This window comes from Abramis brama, assembly GCF_963993115.1.
Source record: "Abramis brama genome assembly, chromosome: 23".
Taxonomy (NCBI): domain Eukaryota; kingdom Metazoa; phylum Chordata; class Actinopteri; order Cypriniformes; family Leuciscidae; genus Abramis; species Abramis brama.
Window position 1 is genome coordinate 17,781,634 of NC_139985.1, and position 20,054 is coordinate 17,801,687.

A 20,054-nucleotide genomic window follows, 5' to 3' on the forward strand; every position below is an offset into this window, starting at 1 on the left:
ATCCTTCAAGAGTGTCAGTCTTACTGTATGAAGGTGATTCTCTGCCATCTTCGGTTCCAGAGTCTCTTTCCCGTGACCTCTTCCTGTGACGGTGTCCATGGTGACGATGCCGTCTGTGTGATCTCCGACCCAAAGGTACATGCACCCCAATGTAGAGGGTACGGTGGCCTGCCAGGGACAAACAGAAGAATGCAGTGATCACAAAACGACCTTAACAAAATAACTACTATATAAAATCAAAGGAATCATTCACCCAAATTGAAAAATAAACTGGTCAACCCACTGGATTCCCCAGCTTCGCAGCATTACTGATATGCTAAAGGCCTCCCACACGGTGACGTGATTGGTTACAGGGTAGTTTGTGACGTAAGAAACACAGGCGATTTCAAAACGTGTTTTTGAAACTGTCTCGACGGACTCAATATAGGAAATTAACCGGAGAAGATTTCCATGACAAAGAGAGACAAAGTATTTCATTATATGTTCATACAATTTAATTTGGCTTTAATAGAATGACACTATAAAAACTAACCATTTCATTTTGGAGCTGTCACTGTTGAACTGTTACTTTAAGGCTGCAGTCTGTAACTTTTTTGGGTTAAAAAATTTCCAAAATAAATTTTTGAGCAAGTACATAACCAGCCAGTGTTCAAAACCATTTGCTTGCCTTAGCTCAATTCAAAACGGTAAGCTTGTAATAATGTTTTTAATTCCAGTGGTACTGGTGGATTTCCGCAGGAAATTCAAGCATGTCTTTGCGTCATTACGTCACATCTGTACACATAAAGAAGATGTCCCGACTAGTAGGCTATATTGCGTGTGAGGATGTTGGAGGTGGAGATTTATAGCCTTTTCTCACAGCACTTGATAAAATTAAACTTATCAATTTGAAGGCGGATCCAGAAAGGTTCAAACGACAATCACCAGTGACAACTGGAGATTCACCCGTTGTGAACAGTGGTGTAGTGGTAAAAAAAGAGGTGGGTAAACTATAAATTCTGGTGGACCACGACGTGGTCACCCGGTAAGTTGGGCCACTGCCTACCGGTGTATGTGTATCTTGATGACATCGCTATAGGCTATCATTTGATAGTACTCATTGATGGTTCCCTCATCATAGGTCACACAATCACTATTCAATTCATACATTAATCTAAGTTCTTGTTAAAGAGACTCAAAAAGGAATAATATGGTTGAAATCTATAAAGTTTACTAAATGACAAAACAGAGATAACAAAAATATTTAAGAGAGATCGAGAGGAAGGCTTATATCCAGGGCTTCCAATGCAATGCACTTGTGCATAATGATTAGGGATTTGGAATTATTTTCATAGTTGATTAATCTGTTGAATATTTCCTCGATTAAGTGATTAGTTGTTTGGTCTATCAGAAAAATGTGGATCAGTGTTTCCCTGTTAGGGAAAAGTCTTAAACCTGGTGCTTGATTCCCTCTGAATCTCTTGAACAGTTGGGTTTTGACATGCTCCCTACATTAAACCAGTTCTGTGTGCGCCGTTCTCTTTGTTCCGTGTGTGTGTGTCGGCGCGCTGCGCTCTCTGCTCCGTGTTTGCGCACTGCGCATTCTGCTCTGTAGTTAACGGCCCAAATGCTCGAATCATGTGCCGATCGGCGATCACGCACTGGAAAAGCAAAGTCCGCTCACATAACGTGAAATTTAGAGGTGGATAAACGCAATTTAGAGGTGGATAAACGCAATTTAGAGGTGGATAAACGCAATGTAGAGGTGGATAAACGCACTTTGGAGGTGGGCAAACGCTATTTCCAAATTTTGGGAGGTGCGTAAACGGCGTTTACGTGCGTTTAGCCTCCACTACATCCCTGGTTGTGAAATGCAAAAGACTTCGGAGTGGCTACAGAAGAGACTGCAACCGGGCCCAAGCGAAAACACGGATAAATATCGGAAGGGCTTTTCTGCTGGTCAGGTAAGACTTTTCAATGGTTCAATTATGTAACAGTAGCAAACTTGTTCGCTTAAATCATACAGTTATGGAGTACTGAACTAGGTAGCCCTAATACACATTAAATGTAGTCACGCAATGCTGATGTTGTTAACATTAACAATTTGAGAACAAAGTATAATTTTCATGGTTTGACGTGATGTTACTAAGTCTACTTGTTCAGATGACATTTTCCGGTGAAAATTATTATGTTGGTCATACTTAAAAAAATTAGAATCTGTGATTCCGAATGACAGTATCCACACTGGCGCGGTGACTGACAGCCGCACATTCTCCTCAAAACATTGGATTCATCCGTGCCGTGCCGAGGCACAACCCACGTAAAGTTGATAATTCCGCAAATAACTGCAATTGCAGATTTCGAACAGAGATGGCGACAAAGAGGAAAAACTACGGACTGCAGCTTTAAGATGAATAGTTCATTTATTTGTTCATCTTAGAAGTGTTTAACAGATGTAGAAGACTGTTGTGTAAGATTCAATCTCTGTAGTCATATTATCAGATTCAGTGATTCTGTACTTTGTGTTTCTGTTCTTGTTTACGGTCTCAGATTAAGCTATAGCATTAAATCCCTCTCTCTCCCTCTGCAGCCCCGTCCCTCCAGCTCACTGTGTCTCTCTCAACAGAGATGAATCCTGACAGTGTTCGTCTGTGGGGAGAGAGCACGTGTGTGTGTGTGATTCCAGCCCTGGGCACTGACACAGAGAAGCAGGAGACACAAATCAGACCTTTACGTCAAGACTTAAGTGTGTGAAACAGACAGACGGAGACCAAAAGCAGATCTGCATATAGAAATGGCTGATGGCCCATGCTGACTGTGTCTTCTGAATCACCTCATCAGTTTTTAATATAACCTGCGTCTCTCTCTTCAGAGAGACACACTCTAATGAGCTTTAGTTTCATCTGCTCACTCAGTCATGCAATTTAGCATCTAAATAAGTGATAAAGACCTCCAGGGCCAACACAAACAGACGCATGTGTGCTTTTATCTCATTACCTTCACTGATATCTTCCCCCTGCAGTCTTGAGGTATGTGTGTGCCCATGTGGTAGTTCATACAAAGCTGAGTCACTTTCTTTCACTTTATCAGTGAAACATCTTCTAAACAACATCTAAACACTACAATACAGAGCAGTTACAAAAACCTTAATAGGATTTTTGGGTATTAAATTAATAGTTTGTCTTATGCATTTATTTCTTCTGCAGAACACAAATAAAGATTTTGAAGAATGTTGGGAATTAAAAAACATTGGAGTCAGTCCATCGACTTCATTGTATGGAACAAAAAAAGACATTCTTCAAAACATCTTCCTTTGTGTTCCACAAAAGAAAGACGTTAACACTTTATTTTATGGTCCCTTTTGAACATTCTGTTGACTATAAGTAACTTTGCAACTAGATGTTAACTAACTCTCATTAGAGTATTAGTACACTGTCTGCTTAATATCTCTTTATTATGATGATCCTCCAACAGACATACTGACTATAAGTAACTTTGCAACTACATGTCTAATACTCTACGAATGACAGTTAGTAGACATGAAGGTGCACGTTACTTATAGTCAGTATAATGTGTTAAAAGGACCATCAAAATAAAGTGAAACCAGAAAGACTTACAAGTTTGGAATTACATGATGATGGGGGTTTTAGGTCCCTTTAACACATTTTAACCCACTAAAATCCAAAAACCTCAGGTTCTCTATTGGGTCTGAGAGGCTATTTGAAGAACAAATATACTTAAAATATATATATAGTCTTTGTATAGTTTCTGGGACAAACTGACTCCAAACAGAAACAATGTTACTAGCATGGATACCAGTCTCCTTTATGAAATGTGCATGCATCATTTATGGTAAAACAGATAGGCAGAGCTTCAATACTGTCTAATTGGTTTTGATTAGGTCAGAGGAACATCTTAAAATAATTTGAGGAGAAGAATAATTAATTAACTGACAGAAATGACAAAAACTGACCTTTAAAAGGAAACATAACATGTTGGTAACATAATAATTAAACATAAAAATAAAAATTTTACACAGACACACTATTCACACACCCTTTCTCTGAAATTACGGGGTTTTCACAAGGGTTAAGTAAGGATAAGGATGAAACGTTCTTCAGGCACAGACACTCTTTGGCTCCGAGTGTGTGTGTGTGTGTGTGTGTGTGTGTGTGTGTGTGTGTGTGTGTGTGTGTGTGTGTGTGTGTGTGTGTGTGTGTGTGTGTGTGTGTGTGTGTGTGTGTGTGTGTGTGTGTGTGTGTGTGTGGAATGAAATGTTTCTCTAAATGGAATATTTCCTCAGGACTAAGAACAGCTAATGTCAAACACTGGATTCATTTCCTCTCTACTTCTCTGTTCTCTGAAAATAAGGCCAGCATTCTACAATGGAGCTTGTATGTTGGAATCTATGAGTTTAATGCCTGCTAAATGCCATTTTAAAGTGACTTTGGTGCTCAACCAGTGCTGGGTAGATTACTTACAAATTGTAGTCAGTTACTGTATAAATATATAAATTCCAGTCTGGGTTCCCCAGGTCCGTGATGGACTAGCAGAGGATTTGTTTAATGAAAAGCTACTAAGTAATTAAATCATTAAGTAATTCAAAATGTAAAATTAAAATAAATCAATGTCATGTTATCATTAAATGACATCAGATAACCGTAAACTGAATTTTATTTATTTTAATTGATTTTAATTATTATCATTCTTATTTTCAGCTGAAAACAAGTTGGGGAATTCCTGTATTGCATGTAAATATGAAATTATGTGAGTTTGTTTGTACATTTTAATGTGTTTAAAAGACAAAAGCCTTCCAAAGACAGTAAAACATGTTTAAATGACTGAGTGATAATTCAAACAATAAATATTGTGTTCATCAGGAGCTGATTAGATATGCAATGTTGAGATCAAATGCTGTGTGCATGGGTCTCGGATTTCAATGATCGGCACATGACTAGTGGCTGGTCTGTGGTTGCAATCCCACAAACCTGGAAGACCTTCTGAAGATACATAAACAGTAGTCTTTTTTTAGAAAGTAAAATTGAAAAGATAAAAAATTAGTAGGGAGAATCAATGAATTATGAATAATTTTGAGAATAACATGTAATCATGTAATCAATAAAAAAGTAACTGTAGTCTGATTACGAGTATTTTAAAATGTAATATAATTAAAAGTACTTAATTTTTGGAATCTGATTAAGTAATCCAGATTACATGTAATCAGTTACCCAGCACTGTGCACAACATATGCTCTTCTGGAGCTATTAATGTCCAGAATCAACTTTATGCTGCTTTGATAAATAATACTGGGGTAATATTGGGGAATTTACCCATTTTACTCACCAGAGGCCTTTAGACTACACATACATAACTGAGAAATAATTTGTTGTAGTTTTTGCTGTGAGTGAAAGGTTCTACTGCTATAAGATTGCTATAAGTGAGTCACAACATGCAATAATTGCACAAAAAGCTAAAAATGTTATATTCTGAATATTTTGTGCTGATTTAACAAACTTAAATGAATGTTTTAAGCATAATTTAATTTAATAATGACATTTTTTATAATAATAATTCATCAGGCAGTGTGTTTGGAGTGTGTGAGCCTCAATTACCTTCAAGCTCCTCTTTCTCGAAATTCGTGTTGAGCATGGAGCGAGTTCCACCCCTGTCCAGCACAGCTTCCTCATCGTTTCGCTGCAAAACAAAGCACAATGATTAAACACACAGTCACACATACAAATTCATCTTCTCTTATAGATGATCAATGACAAATAACTCATCGTACAATCCATATCAAACCTAAGCCTAAAGCCTACATCCCAAAAGAACAAGCAGAACAAACTTTACACATAATAAACACATACACAATGCCATTCAAAAGTTTTTAAAAGAAGTCTCTTATGCTCACTGATGCATTTATTTAATAAAAAAATACAGTAAAAAACATGATATGATGATTTGCTGCTCAAGAAACATTTCTCATTATTAGTAATGTTGAAAACAGTTGCGCTTGCTTACAGTAATATTTTTGTGTAAACCATACATTTTGTTAGGATTCTTTGATTAATAGAAAGTTCAAAAGAACAGCATTTATTTGAAATAGAAATCTTTTGTGAAACTATAAACGTTTTACTGTCACTTTTGATCCATTTAAGCATCATTACTGAACAAAAGAATTAATTTCTTAATGACCCCAAACTTTTGAAAAGGTGTGTACAGATACATACTCTATACGTTAATGTTATTATCAGATTCATTGGTTAGTCATTGCAGCCATAACTTGACTTGTTTTGAACCATGCAAGCACTTTTAACAAATGCACATAGGTGGGAGGTTTGGACGCTGTGAGTCATGACTGAAAGGATTTTTTTTTTTTTTAAAGCAATTGCTGTACACCACAAGCTCATTGAAGTGTTTTCATTCTCATTCTTCAGTAATCTATTTTATTTCAAATAGGACCACTCAGAATCCTTTCCCCTGATTGTCTTTGGCTTACTGATGTCACATACATTCAACACCGGTCCATTCATGTCTCCAGGGCAAAATATACACTTAATGATATACATGTTTCATAATTTACTCCTAATAAATGCCCCACTGAGGCCATAACAGACAGACCCTCGTTCCCTCTCACACCACCAATGGATGACATCCCAAAATAAGCATCCGTCTGCCTGAGCCTAACCTTGGCTGACAGTTTCCATGACGACTAATGTGGCCTGCCGCTAGTTGTCCCCAGAACATAAATGACATTGTTTTGGTCCCCTGTGAAGCCAAAGTCTCACTAGCCTGAATCCAAATCAGCCACAGTCCAGAATAGATGGAGCACACATTCATTCTCTTTAGCAGGGTAAATAAACGCTCACACATAATCAGTTGCATGTCTTTAGAGTAACATCTGGCTACGGCCCACAGCAGAACCAAAGCAATTCATTTTAAAGGGACAGATGACTGCAAGATGATCCGCTTGTACATGAGTGCAGAAAGAACGATGGCATTATGGATGGACGACATTAAGGGCCATAAGAAGAGAAAGACAAGATTGTTCACAGCACAAAAGACCAGGAGAACTCAGGCCGGATGAGACACGGACCACATGGGAAAATATTTTAATTGTGTGCTGGAACATCCCAACATACATACGAGAGTCCATGTGAGAGAGCCAAAGGGATCATGAGAGAGATCAGCATATGCAAAGTGAAAGTTTGGTTGGTTTGACAACAACAGTGGATATATATGGAAACAAGGAATCATAAGATTTCATATTAACCCTAGAGTTCAACAGTTCCTGCCACCTTTTTCAGCAGCGTTGGCTCCGGATGTTTTCTTTCCATTCTTTTTTCCCATAGGGATTTTTAAAAAGTCTTTGTTAAAGCGTTATAAGCCATGAACCAAGCCAAGAATCATAGCATTACAAACTTTGATTTGAAGCAACAAAGTATTTGAAAATCGGACAAAATGACAAAGGAAGGCTAAGGTTTTAGTTTAAGGTTTTAAAGGTTTTAGTGAGGGAAAGAATTATCCATGAAGCACATAGCCAATCAGCATAATCTAATAAAAAACTATGGAGAAATTTTCTTGTACAAATGTTGATTATGTACATAAAAACAACTTTATTGCAAAATATGCATACACAAATAAAATATTTAAGTATTTGAGAGCTTAGAGAGATCGATTCGAATATGTCATTTGCAGTGCTTCATGGGAGTGGGCGGAGCTAAAGAGCAATTTTGGTGCTTTTTCCGACTCACCGATTGGTGCCATTTTCTGTACAGCATCATGGGTAATGTAGTTTTTCACCAGGAATTCCACTGTTACATACGATTATTAAAAAAATTACTGAAATAATTCGGGCTGACGGCTTCAAGCGAAGCAAATACTACGGATTAACAACTTCATAGCTCACAGTAGGTCTGTCTTTAAAGGTTTTAAAAGTTATCGTTCAAAATAGAGTTATTACTTCCGGATCCCGACTGTTGCCCATCTGACATGTCTATCAAACTCTCAGCACTCTTAATTTTTTAATTAGATGAAGGTGGTACTGATTAACTCCAACTAGATTATTACATTTATTACATCCAGGACGTATAAGGTTGCTTAGGTTTCCTTAGTGGGTTTTAGTGAGTTTATATACTATGCATGCAGACTCAGGTCTGCACCAAAATTCACTAGTGTTAAAGCACAGCATCAGTAATAGTGATGCTTGCCTAATAAAAGAAACAATCTCAGAGCATCACTGCCATGGTGAGTCATTTTCTTGAGCTGTGATGCGTGCGTGTGTGTGTGCGTGTGTGGTCTGAGGTGGTGGCGGAGCACTCATGCCTGCAAGGAAACCATAAATGGGAATCCAGGATGAACTATATAGATTACCATGGCAACTCAGCCCAGCAGACTCATGGGAAGCTCCATTCAGTCTGCCTGTGATGTCATCAAAATGAGCCCTCATTCTCTCCATCTTGTTCTTGGAGGAGAGATGAAGGACACACGTGCACACAGATGTTCGGGTAACTCATTAGCACGTTTGTCGAACACGCCATTAGAACGGCACATGACGAGGGGTTACTCTTATAGACATGGAGGGGGGAAAACTGTTGACATTGTTTTGATCGAGATAACACCTGTGCAAACACGCAAACACACACACACACACACACAGGATCACGCCCCCTTGTGTGTTCAGACCTCACTAATGAAAGCTAACAGTGTGTCCCGCAGGACTGATCCTCTTTATATTAATAAGCATCTTCCTGTGCAGCTGAGGTGTGACATTATATCTGAGATTATCTGAGATCCCCCTCGTCCCGTCCTTCCTGGCTTGCTATCGCTCTGTCAGCCCTAATCTTCCACACTTCTTTTTCCATCTCTTTGTAATCCATTTTATGACCTTCTCTCGTTCGGTCCCTCTCAGCCTCAGCAGCTTGCCGGGTTCAGAGTCACATGACCGCGGCTGCTCGGGTTGAATAACGATGAAGCCGATTCGCACATGTGGACACAAATTTACATACACATGGGGTGGGGGAGGGATTGGGGTCACTCTCATTTGCCGGTTTCATGTAGAGCAGAGCAATTTAGAGCTTTTTCTATTGTTATGTAAAAACTAGGGCTGTCGATTGATTTAGATTTTAATCAAATTAATTCTATAATATTAAGAGATTAATTAAATTGATTGCAATTAATCACACAATTCAATATTTCATGTACAGTTCAGGGAGCACGGTTCATTTCTGTATTTTGTATAATGTTTTTAAAATTAAATCAACATATTAAATTAACAGCCATAGCAAAATCACAAAGGATCAGAATAATTTGGAAAATACTGAGAATGTAACTGTGTGAGATAATAAAGTACAGTTCAATGGGATGTTAAAAAGATTCACTATAACAGCGATGAATCCCACTGCAGTTTTTCCATTAAATATTGAAATAAATCCGTCTTGACCTCATTGTATACTTAAAAACAGATTTTACTCCCTGTCTTCCAGAAACACAAACAAACATAGCATTTACACAGGCTTAAAGACATGAACGTTGCTTAAGCCAACATGAAATCAAAATATATATATATATTCACCATATTTTCACTGTTTGTGCACAATTCATCAATCCATCAATCCATGTTATTCTGAATATTAAAAACAAAACTTGTCTATACAATCTAAACATTTAGACTGACAACACAGATCACTATTCATTTTCAACCCCTCTCCTAGAAACACCTGACTCTATTATGGTATGTAATGCCCACTTTTCATAATACAATCAATTCCCAACAGATAATATCAAGTCCTACATTTTAGTCTTACTGAATATCATGTTTCTCCTGGAAATAAGTCAGATCAGGAAAGTAAAATTAGTTGCTTCTTTAATTTTCTTTAGTTTTTCATTGTTTGTTGACTGTATAAAGCTAAAGACTTAAAGGCACAGTATAAATTAAAGGCACAGTAAGTTTTGCCGCTAGAGGTTGCTTATTCAAAACATTAACAAAGCTATTATATTGTTTTTACTTTTACCAAGTGAAACAAATTGAAAATTAAAATTAAAGTCCAGATTTAAAGTTTAAAGAAAATTTAAATTAAAGTGAAAGTGAAAAACCAAGTGAAGCAGCGTGCATTACCCCACATTTTTTATTTGACAAATAAAATGACCTGTGAGTAGTGATTTAGCACCTGCCGCTATTTCATTAGAATGAAATAAATCACGCAGTGAATGAGCGTGGAATCATGGGAGTTGTCGTCTTCACCTCCAATCTGACAGGACTCAGGCAGAAAACATGTTCATAGATGAGTTAATGTATTCAAGTTTTACTAATGTTACTGTGGTAGGAAGCCCCGAGGGCCAAGAGCCTGGGTCATTTTACATTGCTGTTTTTATTGTGCTTGTATGCCGCAGTCAGGCATACAAGACAGTCGAACAATAACTATATAACAATGATTTTTTTTCTGGCGGATTCTTTGCTGTAGAGCATCTCCCAGAACTTGAAGATAACGGCTGCCTATCTTACTCCAGCAGCCGGAGAGTATCTCCAGCACTTCATCCTTTCAGTGTCACCCACTTGCTGTCCTCATGCCCCATTAAACTTTGACAAAGAAGGCCACTGTTAAAAGCATAAGAGGAGCGAGGAAAGAAGGCAGAAAAAGATGAAGACCGGACACTTTGAATGTTGGTGCCGAGATACATACTACCTACGTTTGCCTCTCTGTTCAAACAATGCTGAACTAAACAAATCAACATAAATAAAAGACAAATGTTGTTGTGAATGCATTAAGCTCCTATATATTTACTCCTTTAGTTTGTAGAGTCCCGACAGACTGGACATCTTACAGGACACTCCAGTGCCAGAACTGTGCGTATTCTCTAAACAGCATCCATTAACTTACAGTACATGTATATTCACACAGCATTCCTGAATAGCAATGGATCTCATTAGACATTAGACTGAATAGGAAGATTTTCTGCTCTGAAAGGCTCTTTTGTGCCATACGGTAAGAATTACAGTCTGAATTTGCACTAACATCTCCGTTCTTTAGCCATGATGACATTCTCCAAGTCTTCTCTCTGCATCTAAGGAGACTTCAGTCAACTGCTTCCGCTAATAACGCAAGCCTCGAATAGAGCTGAGACAAACAGGCATTATGAGGATTCGAGGATGTATAATCAGTCATCAAATGTTGCATGTTTTTTATGAAATCAGACCCAGCATTAGATCATAGCAGCTTTATGGAAACGGTTAATAGCAGATAAAAGGGTCATTTCTATATGGTGCGCATGACAGATGTTGCTTTTCTGCTCCATCCGGAGCAAGTGAGCTGTAATGTGCGACTTTAATGTCTGAGATTGATGCCGGATTGGTTTACGCTCATGGTTATCAAGGACACTTAAAGGGTTAGTTCACCCAAAAATACTGTCAGTAATTACTCACTCTCATGTTGTTCCAACCCCGTAAGACTTCCGTTCATCTTCGGAAGACAAATTAAGATATTTTTGATGAAATCTGAGAGCTGGCTCACTTCTCCATAGGCTGGCCTATCTTCTCAGTTCTCGCGCATGCGTTGTGGCACTCTCTTGAACTCACGACTGAGGCCCACAAGGAAGAAAATAAATAGTTGAATAAAGTCGGTATTTTGGGGGGGTTTTGCACATAAAAAGTATATTCGTCACTTGATAAACTTAAGGTTGAGCCACTGTAGTCACTTGGACTATTTTAACAATGTCTTTACTAACTTTTCTGGGCCGCCAGATGCAATTACCTAGCAGCCTATGAAGGAGTGAGCCAGCTCTCAGATTTCATCAAAAATATCCTAATTTGTCCTCCGAAGATGAACGTAAGTCTTACGGGGTTGGAACAACATGAGGGTGAGTAATTACTGACAGAATTTTCATTTTTGGGAGAACTAACCCTTTAATGCGATGAGTAGTAAACAAACTACACCAAGCTGAGAACTGTGCTGAGATTTGTGCAACACAATGCAACTTTAGAAGGGTCTGCAAGAGATGAAACAAGATCAGATACTACTGGACTAATGATTCTCACTCCTAAAATCGGAGCAGACAGAGTCACCTCTGAGGAGGGACATCCAGTCAACTGTAGCTGAACTACAACTGAGGGCCTGGAGGGTCCTTCAGGCGATGTTCTCTCTAAAGCACATGATAAACACACAACAGAAGTTTAATGGTGACACACAACCAGATGCATTGTTGAAGACCCAATAATATTTCTTGATGAGTGCAGTTTAATGTCCTTGGAAGTTGGGGTGTATAGATTCTAAAATCGGTTTTAAGCCATATTCGATTCAAATGAATGTATGGCACACAAAACATGATTTTTAAAACAAAACAATGCATCCCAATATAATATTGTACTGCAATGATCCATTGTTGGATAAGAGTTTTTAGGCTAATTATTGAAATTATTTGGATAAAACTTGTGTTATATTATGGACTCACAGTTTTTTTTTAATTGTGGCCCATAATTTCATGTTATAGCAAATAAACAATTAATTAAAATTCTTTACTATTTTGTCTAAACAAATAAAAAATAAGACACCAAAAAACTAGAATGTATAGTTTTATACTATTTTATTTTAATTTAGGCATCACAGCCATATAATGTCCAGTATGAAAAAAATGGATATTCATTTTGGGATTTGCCTAAAATCACATTTACAGATTAAAATGTTATTAGATTTAAATGATTAACGATATTGACAAACAATATTGTTAACTTTAAATAAAACTAACACTATTTTAATAATATAAATCTTAATTGACATAAAGCTTAAAGGGTTATTAATTCACTTCAAAAAGTTCATAAAGAGATCGTAAAACTAATCCATATGAATCGAGTGGTTTAGTCAAAAAAAAATTAAGAGACATGATTGCTTTATATGATAAACATTGAATTTAGGCTTTTATTCACATATAAACATTCATCAACACACACTGGGGTAAATGGAAGCTCAGGCATGTTTGCTTGACGAGCGAGAATCAGTGAGGTTCATTCTTATGTTACGCAGCACGTTTGAACTTCTGCAAGAACCAATGAGGTTCATTCTCGTGTTACGCAGCACGTTTGAGCTTCTGCAAGAACCAATGAGGTTCATTCTAGTGTTACTCAGCACGTTTGAGCTTCTGCAAGAACCAATGAGGTTCATTCTCGTGTTACGAAGCACGTTTGAGCTTCTGCAAGAACCAATGAGGTTCATTCTAGTGTTACGAAGCACGTTTGAGCTTCTGCAAGAACCAATGAGGTTCATTCTAGTGTTACTCAGCACGTTTGAGCTTCTGCAAGAACCAATGAGGTTCAGTCTAGTGTTACTCAGCACGTTTGAGCTTCTGCAAGAACCAATGAGGTTCAGTCTAGTGTTACTCAGCACGTTTGAGCTTCTGCAAGAACCAATGAGGTTCAGTCTAGTGTTACTCAGCACGTTTGAGCTTCTGCAAAAACCAATGAGGTTCATTCTCGTGTTACGCTGCAACATTTGGTTCAAGAAGGTCATTTTATAATTGTGTGTCTCTTAGTCCCGCCAGATTTGCCGTAAACCGGCCTTTACACACCGGAATGCTATCACTTTCTGTTAATCTTCTTCAGCTCTGCAGTTTTCTGGGTCACGGTACCTTGTGACCCACTTCTGCCTGTGGAACTTTATTAAATGATAAACTGCATTTGCTGGATGCAGTCATTTCCATAAAAGATCACTTTTAAGCTCAGTGCCAGATCATGACGCCAGACCCTTTAAACAGCCGAAACAGAACAACGTGTCACCTGCCATGGGTCACGTTATTCACCAACTGTTCGTCTGTCCAAGAGATTTCCCTGCATGTGAGCCTTCAAAACCGTGTGATCATGCAGTAACAACCGTGAGCGTTAAGAGAGGGGATTACTGGGACGGCTGAAGAGACTGAGGGGGGATGAATGGGATCTGAGCCATTCAATTGGTCGAGAGCAGCGGGACTGATCCCTACAGATGGCTCTGGTTACCATGGCAATGGAAGGATCAGCATCAGCATCCTTCTAGAAAGCCGAAAGTGGCGCGCACTAGCATGACGCTCACACAAACAGCCCGTGCCTCATCAGCATAATTAAAACGCACATTTGCAGCTTCATCCATCATCGACCTAAATATTTTCTACTGTCAGATACAATATTTTCTTCCTCTGACCTTGTGGTCCTCCTCTTCCGGTCCATATATACTATTTATGCCCTCAGAATAAAAGCTCACACACATTTGCTTACATCTGCTCCTTCTAAAGCTCACCCCTTCCGTTTGAGGGAGCTGGATCAGAACAAACCCCCTCCGACAACCAGATATAATTCCTTTCCCTCACAGAAACAGAGAAAGATGAAAAGGACGTGAAGAGAAAGAACAATGTGAAACTGCGGAAGGACAAGAGGTACCAAAATAGCTTCTAGAAGACGCAAACAGAGAAAGAGGGTAGAAGAAGATGAAGGTGCACCTGACACAACCAAGATGAAAAACACATCTTTAACCGTTATATAACAATAACTCAACGCTGAATCAACCACGTCTCTACAGACACGCGCAAACACTCTCAAGGACACAGGAGAGACACTCAGGCTTCATCCTACCTGACAGTTAAAGCCAGTATTTTCAGAGGATCTGTGCTGCATGCTGTCTGCGGCGAGTCCCGACGACTGTCCCTTATCCCAATGTGAGGAAATTCGCGGAGAGGATGCACCAGACAGCAGCTGAGGTTCCTCTGCGCACCTCTCGCCGCACTAACCCTTCTGACACGGCAGTAACCCTGTTCGCCGGGCAGTGTTGTCCAACTGTTGAGATCGAGACGTGCAGCCTATGTTTGACAGACGTCCCTCCACCAATCAGAGCGGAGATTAGAGAGTCGACATCACCGGCTGCGTGGACTGGTATCTGAGCTCGGGCTGTATGAGCGCGTGTGATCTGTGATTCACGCTCTGCGTGTGAGTGTTTTGAATGGTGTGTGCACAGCTCTTGAGCTCCCTCCTCTCAGTATTCCAGCTAAAACATCAACATCCTTATCTGTCTAATGCATGATGGGAAATGTAGTGTTTCCTTCTTAACCTTTTTAGAGACACACAGACTGATGTTTAATTTTTAGGAGCCAATTAAGGATAGATGTCTATAAAATTAGAGTTATTTGTCCTATCAGAATCAATTTTAAGATTTTGTCTACAAAACAAGCAAACATCTAAATGCTACAGACAAAACCATTTTTTCCTTTTCCATTTTTCAGATGTTACAACAAGGGTTATGCACCCCTGAGAATTGAATTGAATTGAAATTAAATTAAATTCCAGAACTTGATTTAAATCGAAAAGATTCAGTTAGATAGATATTCTTAAAGTCAAAAATAGTCACAATTCGTTTTGCGTTTTGGTCGATCAGATCACATGTGGACGACGCTAAATTCAAGTGTAAACGGGCTCAAAAATGTTTTGAGATTGTCCACTTTCGACCATTTCTAGAGGTAGTTGAAAACGCATTTGACAGGATTGCTTTAGTAGTGTAAACGGTGCTCCCCAAAAAGACGTCTAATAGCCGTACAAACACAGCCCCGATGTCTAGGCTAAAACAAGGCAAAATTTGTACGGTCAGTGAAAATTTAATAGACGTCTAACCATAGCCCAAGAATAGCACAGGCTATGCATAGAACATGTCAAAGAAATAAAACCAAACACCTTGTAATCACTGTTGACTTTGCTTACATGATGGAATATCATACATCTTGCAGGTTATTTTGGCAAAAACGACATGTCACCAAATTCAAGCTTACTTTGGCTTACTCATAGATGAACTATATCGGGTCTATAGTAAACCTAGACAGTGATATGCGGGATACTGCTGGGTAATGTGGTCGAATGTGTTCTAACAGCCACAAAAGACTGCATACTCTCCACCTACTGAACACGTAAACATTATGAGAAGCGTGCTAGTCAGATGGGAATTAAACTTGAAAACGCATCTTAATACCAGGTGTAAACAGGGCCTTAGATAAAGAGGCTGTTTTTGCTGCTGTTCCTTTAACTGATTCATCCTTAAATATCAGCCTCTTTTTAAAGCCAAGTTTCTCCTTTAGGCATTGCTGATGTGCAAATGTAGGCGTTATAGGGCATTTATTATTATTTCTAATGTCAGATGTATTTTCAGCTGAGATAAATGCTCTTTTGAACGGGGGAAGGAATATTTGAGCTCTGAAAGTAACTGTATATTTTTATAATACAATAAGCTAAAACAATATAGGAAAATGATTCCTCATGACATGACCCCTTTAAAGACCCATTAAAAAAAATCAGACCTGATTGGTCTGAGTTTCCAGTTGTAACGGTTATATTTTATTCTGTTCTGTTTTGGATATGTTTCATTGTGCATTAGGGGCTGTTTACATGACACTTTTTCAACTAAAAACGAAAAACTTTTTGTGTTTTGGCCGTTCACTTACACGACAATGGCGTTTTGGGTGCCTGAAAACCTGAACTTTTTGAAAATGGCAAAGTTTCAAAGTGCAAGTTTTTTAAAAACAGTCTCCGTGTAAACAACAAGAACATATACAGCGTTTTTATTCGTTTTCGCGGATCCGTGTGAATGGGGATCGTTTTGACAATGGTGTCATCTGTATGTGGAAAACTTCTCCATTTTAAGCATATCGTTGTATAAACATACCCTTAGTTCTGTGCCTGTTTGCCTGTGTGACCCATTTTCCTAGTGTGTGCCAGTTTGTTCCCTTGATTGATTATTTCGTTCACCTGTTGCCCAAGTAATTAGCTTTTTTGTTCCTCTGTGTATTTAGGCTCTGACCTCCTTCAGTTCATTGTTCAGTGTCTTCAATGTTAAGAGGTTGTTTCCCGGGCTTTGCTGTTATGGTTGGATTAAAGACTTTTCATTCTCCTTCGTCATTTGCTTCCTTGCACAGCCTACCATGACACCTGTTTACAGCCTTCTTTGTTTTAATACTCTTTTTAGAAATAATATGCAAGACATCATTTGACTATATGATTTGGAGACCATTCACATTGTAAGCTTTCTCACAATCCATCTGGTCTATATACATATAGGCTACATCAGGGTAGGGCTGTGTAATTAATTGAATTTCGATTTCGATTTTGGCTCCCAACGATCATCAAAATAGTACAATCGAGTAAAAACGATTATTTTACCATGTTCTGTTTTGCAAGAATACTCTTATTTTGTCTTGTGTTCTGAATGACAAGCGCACGCGCATATCCGCCCCTCCCGAAGCTATAAACTCTCTCAGCTTGAATGTTGAAACTGATAAGACTTAAAAAGAAGCGAACAATGATCATCTTTAGTTATGATGCAATGCTGTCCCGATTGTGCAAGTGACAATTCCGTCATGTCCCGACTCCTAAACGCGAGAGTGTAGTTTTGACGCTTGCCTTGTCCAACCCATTTTGAGAGACCGCTGAACACTCATGCGGTTTGTGAAATTGCGTCTTGGAGAAAGTTTTAAAATGATTGATTTGATTTTATAATCTGTGTGGATTAATTTAGGCTACTCATACAATCTACTTGCTAAAGTGAATCAATGTTTGCGGGGGAATTTCCCGCATTATAAGTGGTAGACCAGCGGGAATTATTAAAATACTTATTGAAGTATTATCTATTATATTATTTTAATAGTTCAAAAAGTACAATAAATGTTCAAATTTCGATTTTTTTTAAAGAATTGTTGAAAGGTGTCTCAACAATACTTAGGTAGGCTGTGGCATTAAAACAATGTTCAATTGGTACTAAGGGGCCCAAAGTGTGTGAAGAAAATATTACACACCATTACACCTGAACCATTGATACAAGGCAGGATGGGTTCATGTTTTCATGCTGTTTACGCCAAATTCTGACCCTACCATCTAAATGTCGCAGCAAAAATTGAGACTCATCAGACCAGGGAATGATTTCCCAGTCTTCTATTGTCTAATTTTGGTGAGTCCATGTGAATTGTAGCCTCAGTTTCTTATTCTTAGCTGTCAAGAGTGGCACCCGGTGTGGTCTTCTGCAACTGTAGCCCATCTGTTTGATATTGTGTATTCAGAGATGATATTCTGCATTCCTCAGTTGTAATGAGAGGTTATTTGAGTTACTGTTGTCTTTCTATCAGCTCAAACCAATCTGGTCATTCTCCTCTGACATCAATAAGGCCCTTTTGCCCACAGAACTGGCATACACTGGAGATTTTTTCTTTTTCAGACCATTCTCTGTGAAGCCACGTTCAAAGCCATTTAAATCACCTTTCCTTCCCATTCTGGTGCTCAATTTGAACTTCAGCAGATCGTCTTGACCATGTCTACATGCCTAAATGCATTGAGTTGCTACAATGTGATATTTGCATTAACGAGGAGTTGAACAGGTATACCTAATAAAGTGGCCGGTGGTATATAGATATAAATAGTATAGATACAAAGATGTACTAAAAATGTACAAAAATGTCAAATTTGTTATGTCTATAACAATTTAAAAAATATATTATCAATAGCATTAGTAGGATAGTTTACACTTTCTTGTGAATCGCCATTTCCAGGAAAACCTCTCAAGCGCAACATTTGACAAACCAACACTTGGATGATGACATTCCCACGAGCTCTGTGGGCTTTTAAGCAGGGTGTGTTTGGTTATTAGAGTGATGAATCGTGCATGCAGTCCTTTAAATCTCTGGTTATAGAGACGTGTAGCATGCTGAAGTTCCCCACAGGTCTCCGAGCTCTATGTCCTCCAGAGCCGCATGTTTCCCCCGGTCACGCCGTCTGCTCACACTGGCTCTTCACCAGCTCACTATATGACCAAAACTACAAGCTGTCCCCTCTCTCTCTTTAGACTCACAGCTACTCTAGACTAAACAAAGATTGGTGCCTAAAACATCTCAATATCTCTTCAACTGTACCGGTGACCAAAAGCTTGTGGATGGAGATGTGAATTAACAGTAAGTGACAAGCTTTACTGCATGTCTACAAATATCCAGTCAAGCGGTGTCACACTCACATGGAGACATTAAAAATTGACGGACAATCAGTCACAACGAATCGCATCATTTGAATGCATGAAGAAGAGAAGACACTCGCTCACTCTCGCAAACAAACCAGTAATTAATTCCAAAGTCCACTGCATTGTGCATGCTGTGAAAAGCATAACATAGGAAATAAAGAACTGGGACTCACCCCGTTATCACTAGCAGGACTTTGAACCTGCAGAGGAGCAGAAAGGCAAGAAAAAAAAAGAAAAAATTCACACACCATCACTGAGTTTGACACAATACACATCATTACAGTCAGAAAGATCTCAGACTTTTACAACCTACCTGCAATGTTAATGCGTGAAACATTACAACAAAAAAAAAAAAACGGTCCAAAATAAAATAAGTTAATAGAAATGTAACCTTTGTGTTCATGGTGGTTTCATGTGGTTTTGAAAAACCTTTCAACCATTTTCAAGAAAGGTTGATATTCGACTCTAAAAATGTCATGTGGTGTAACCATCAAGTAAAAGTAATAGTGCATCTTTCTTACACCTTAAATACATGTGAGTGTACACATTTTAAGCATAATATTATGTTTCTAGATAAAAAGTATTTTGACAAATATCATAAATTATCAATTCATACATTCAATTCAAAGTTTTTGGGGAGTCACACCACATGACATTTTACAATATGAACTAACCTTGCCTTGGTGAATTATCTGATATTTTAAGAGACATCTTGACCTTGACACAGTCAAGAGGTTGCTCTCCATGATATCATCCGTGCTTATTTCCACCAAGTAAAAAATAACCTGCCTTGTTGCCAGAGGCTGTTTACACTAACTCCACCCACCATTGTCTGATTGAGCTGGAAAAGAAATTCTTAAGAAATCCTGATAACAACAGGAGCAGTGGTGTGGAGAGCAAGGCGGCTGGCGTTAGCTTGTGACATGATTTCGAATCCGACTTTTACCGATCTCACCCTTTGTCACGATCACCAGCTGGAGTGCCCTTGATACCCACCAGAGGGCACTCCTCTCTAGTCCATTGCCATAAATGGACTACATTTCCCAGAATTCACTGCCCAGACTTATCATCCCTGATTGTTGT

General features: G+C 38.6%; 1 protein-coding gene across 3 annotated transcripts in view; it reads right to left on the reverse strand.

Moving 5' to 3' along the window:
- slc4a10a (solute carrier family 4 member 10a) overlaps positions 1-20,054 on the reverse strand; it is a 44,723-nt gene that overhangs the window by 20,989 nt on the left and 3,680 nt on the right. The window contains exons 2-4 of one of the 3 annotated variants that reach the window (XM_084100915.1): positions 19,145-19,171; positions 5,592-5,673; positions 25-168 (exon numbers count right to left, since the gene is read on the reverse strand). In XM_084100915.1, the coding sequence (XP_083957041.1) occupies positions 25-168; positions 5,592-5,673; positions 19,145-19,171 (253 nt within the window). Of the gene's footprint in view, positions 1-24; positions 169-5,591; positions 5,674-14,566; positions 14,924-19,144; positions 19,172-20,054 lie in introns of those variants that run through there. The other 2 variants (XM_084100917.1, XM_084100916.1) reach the window with 2 other exon arrangements.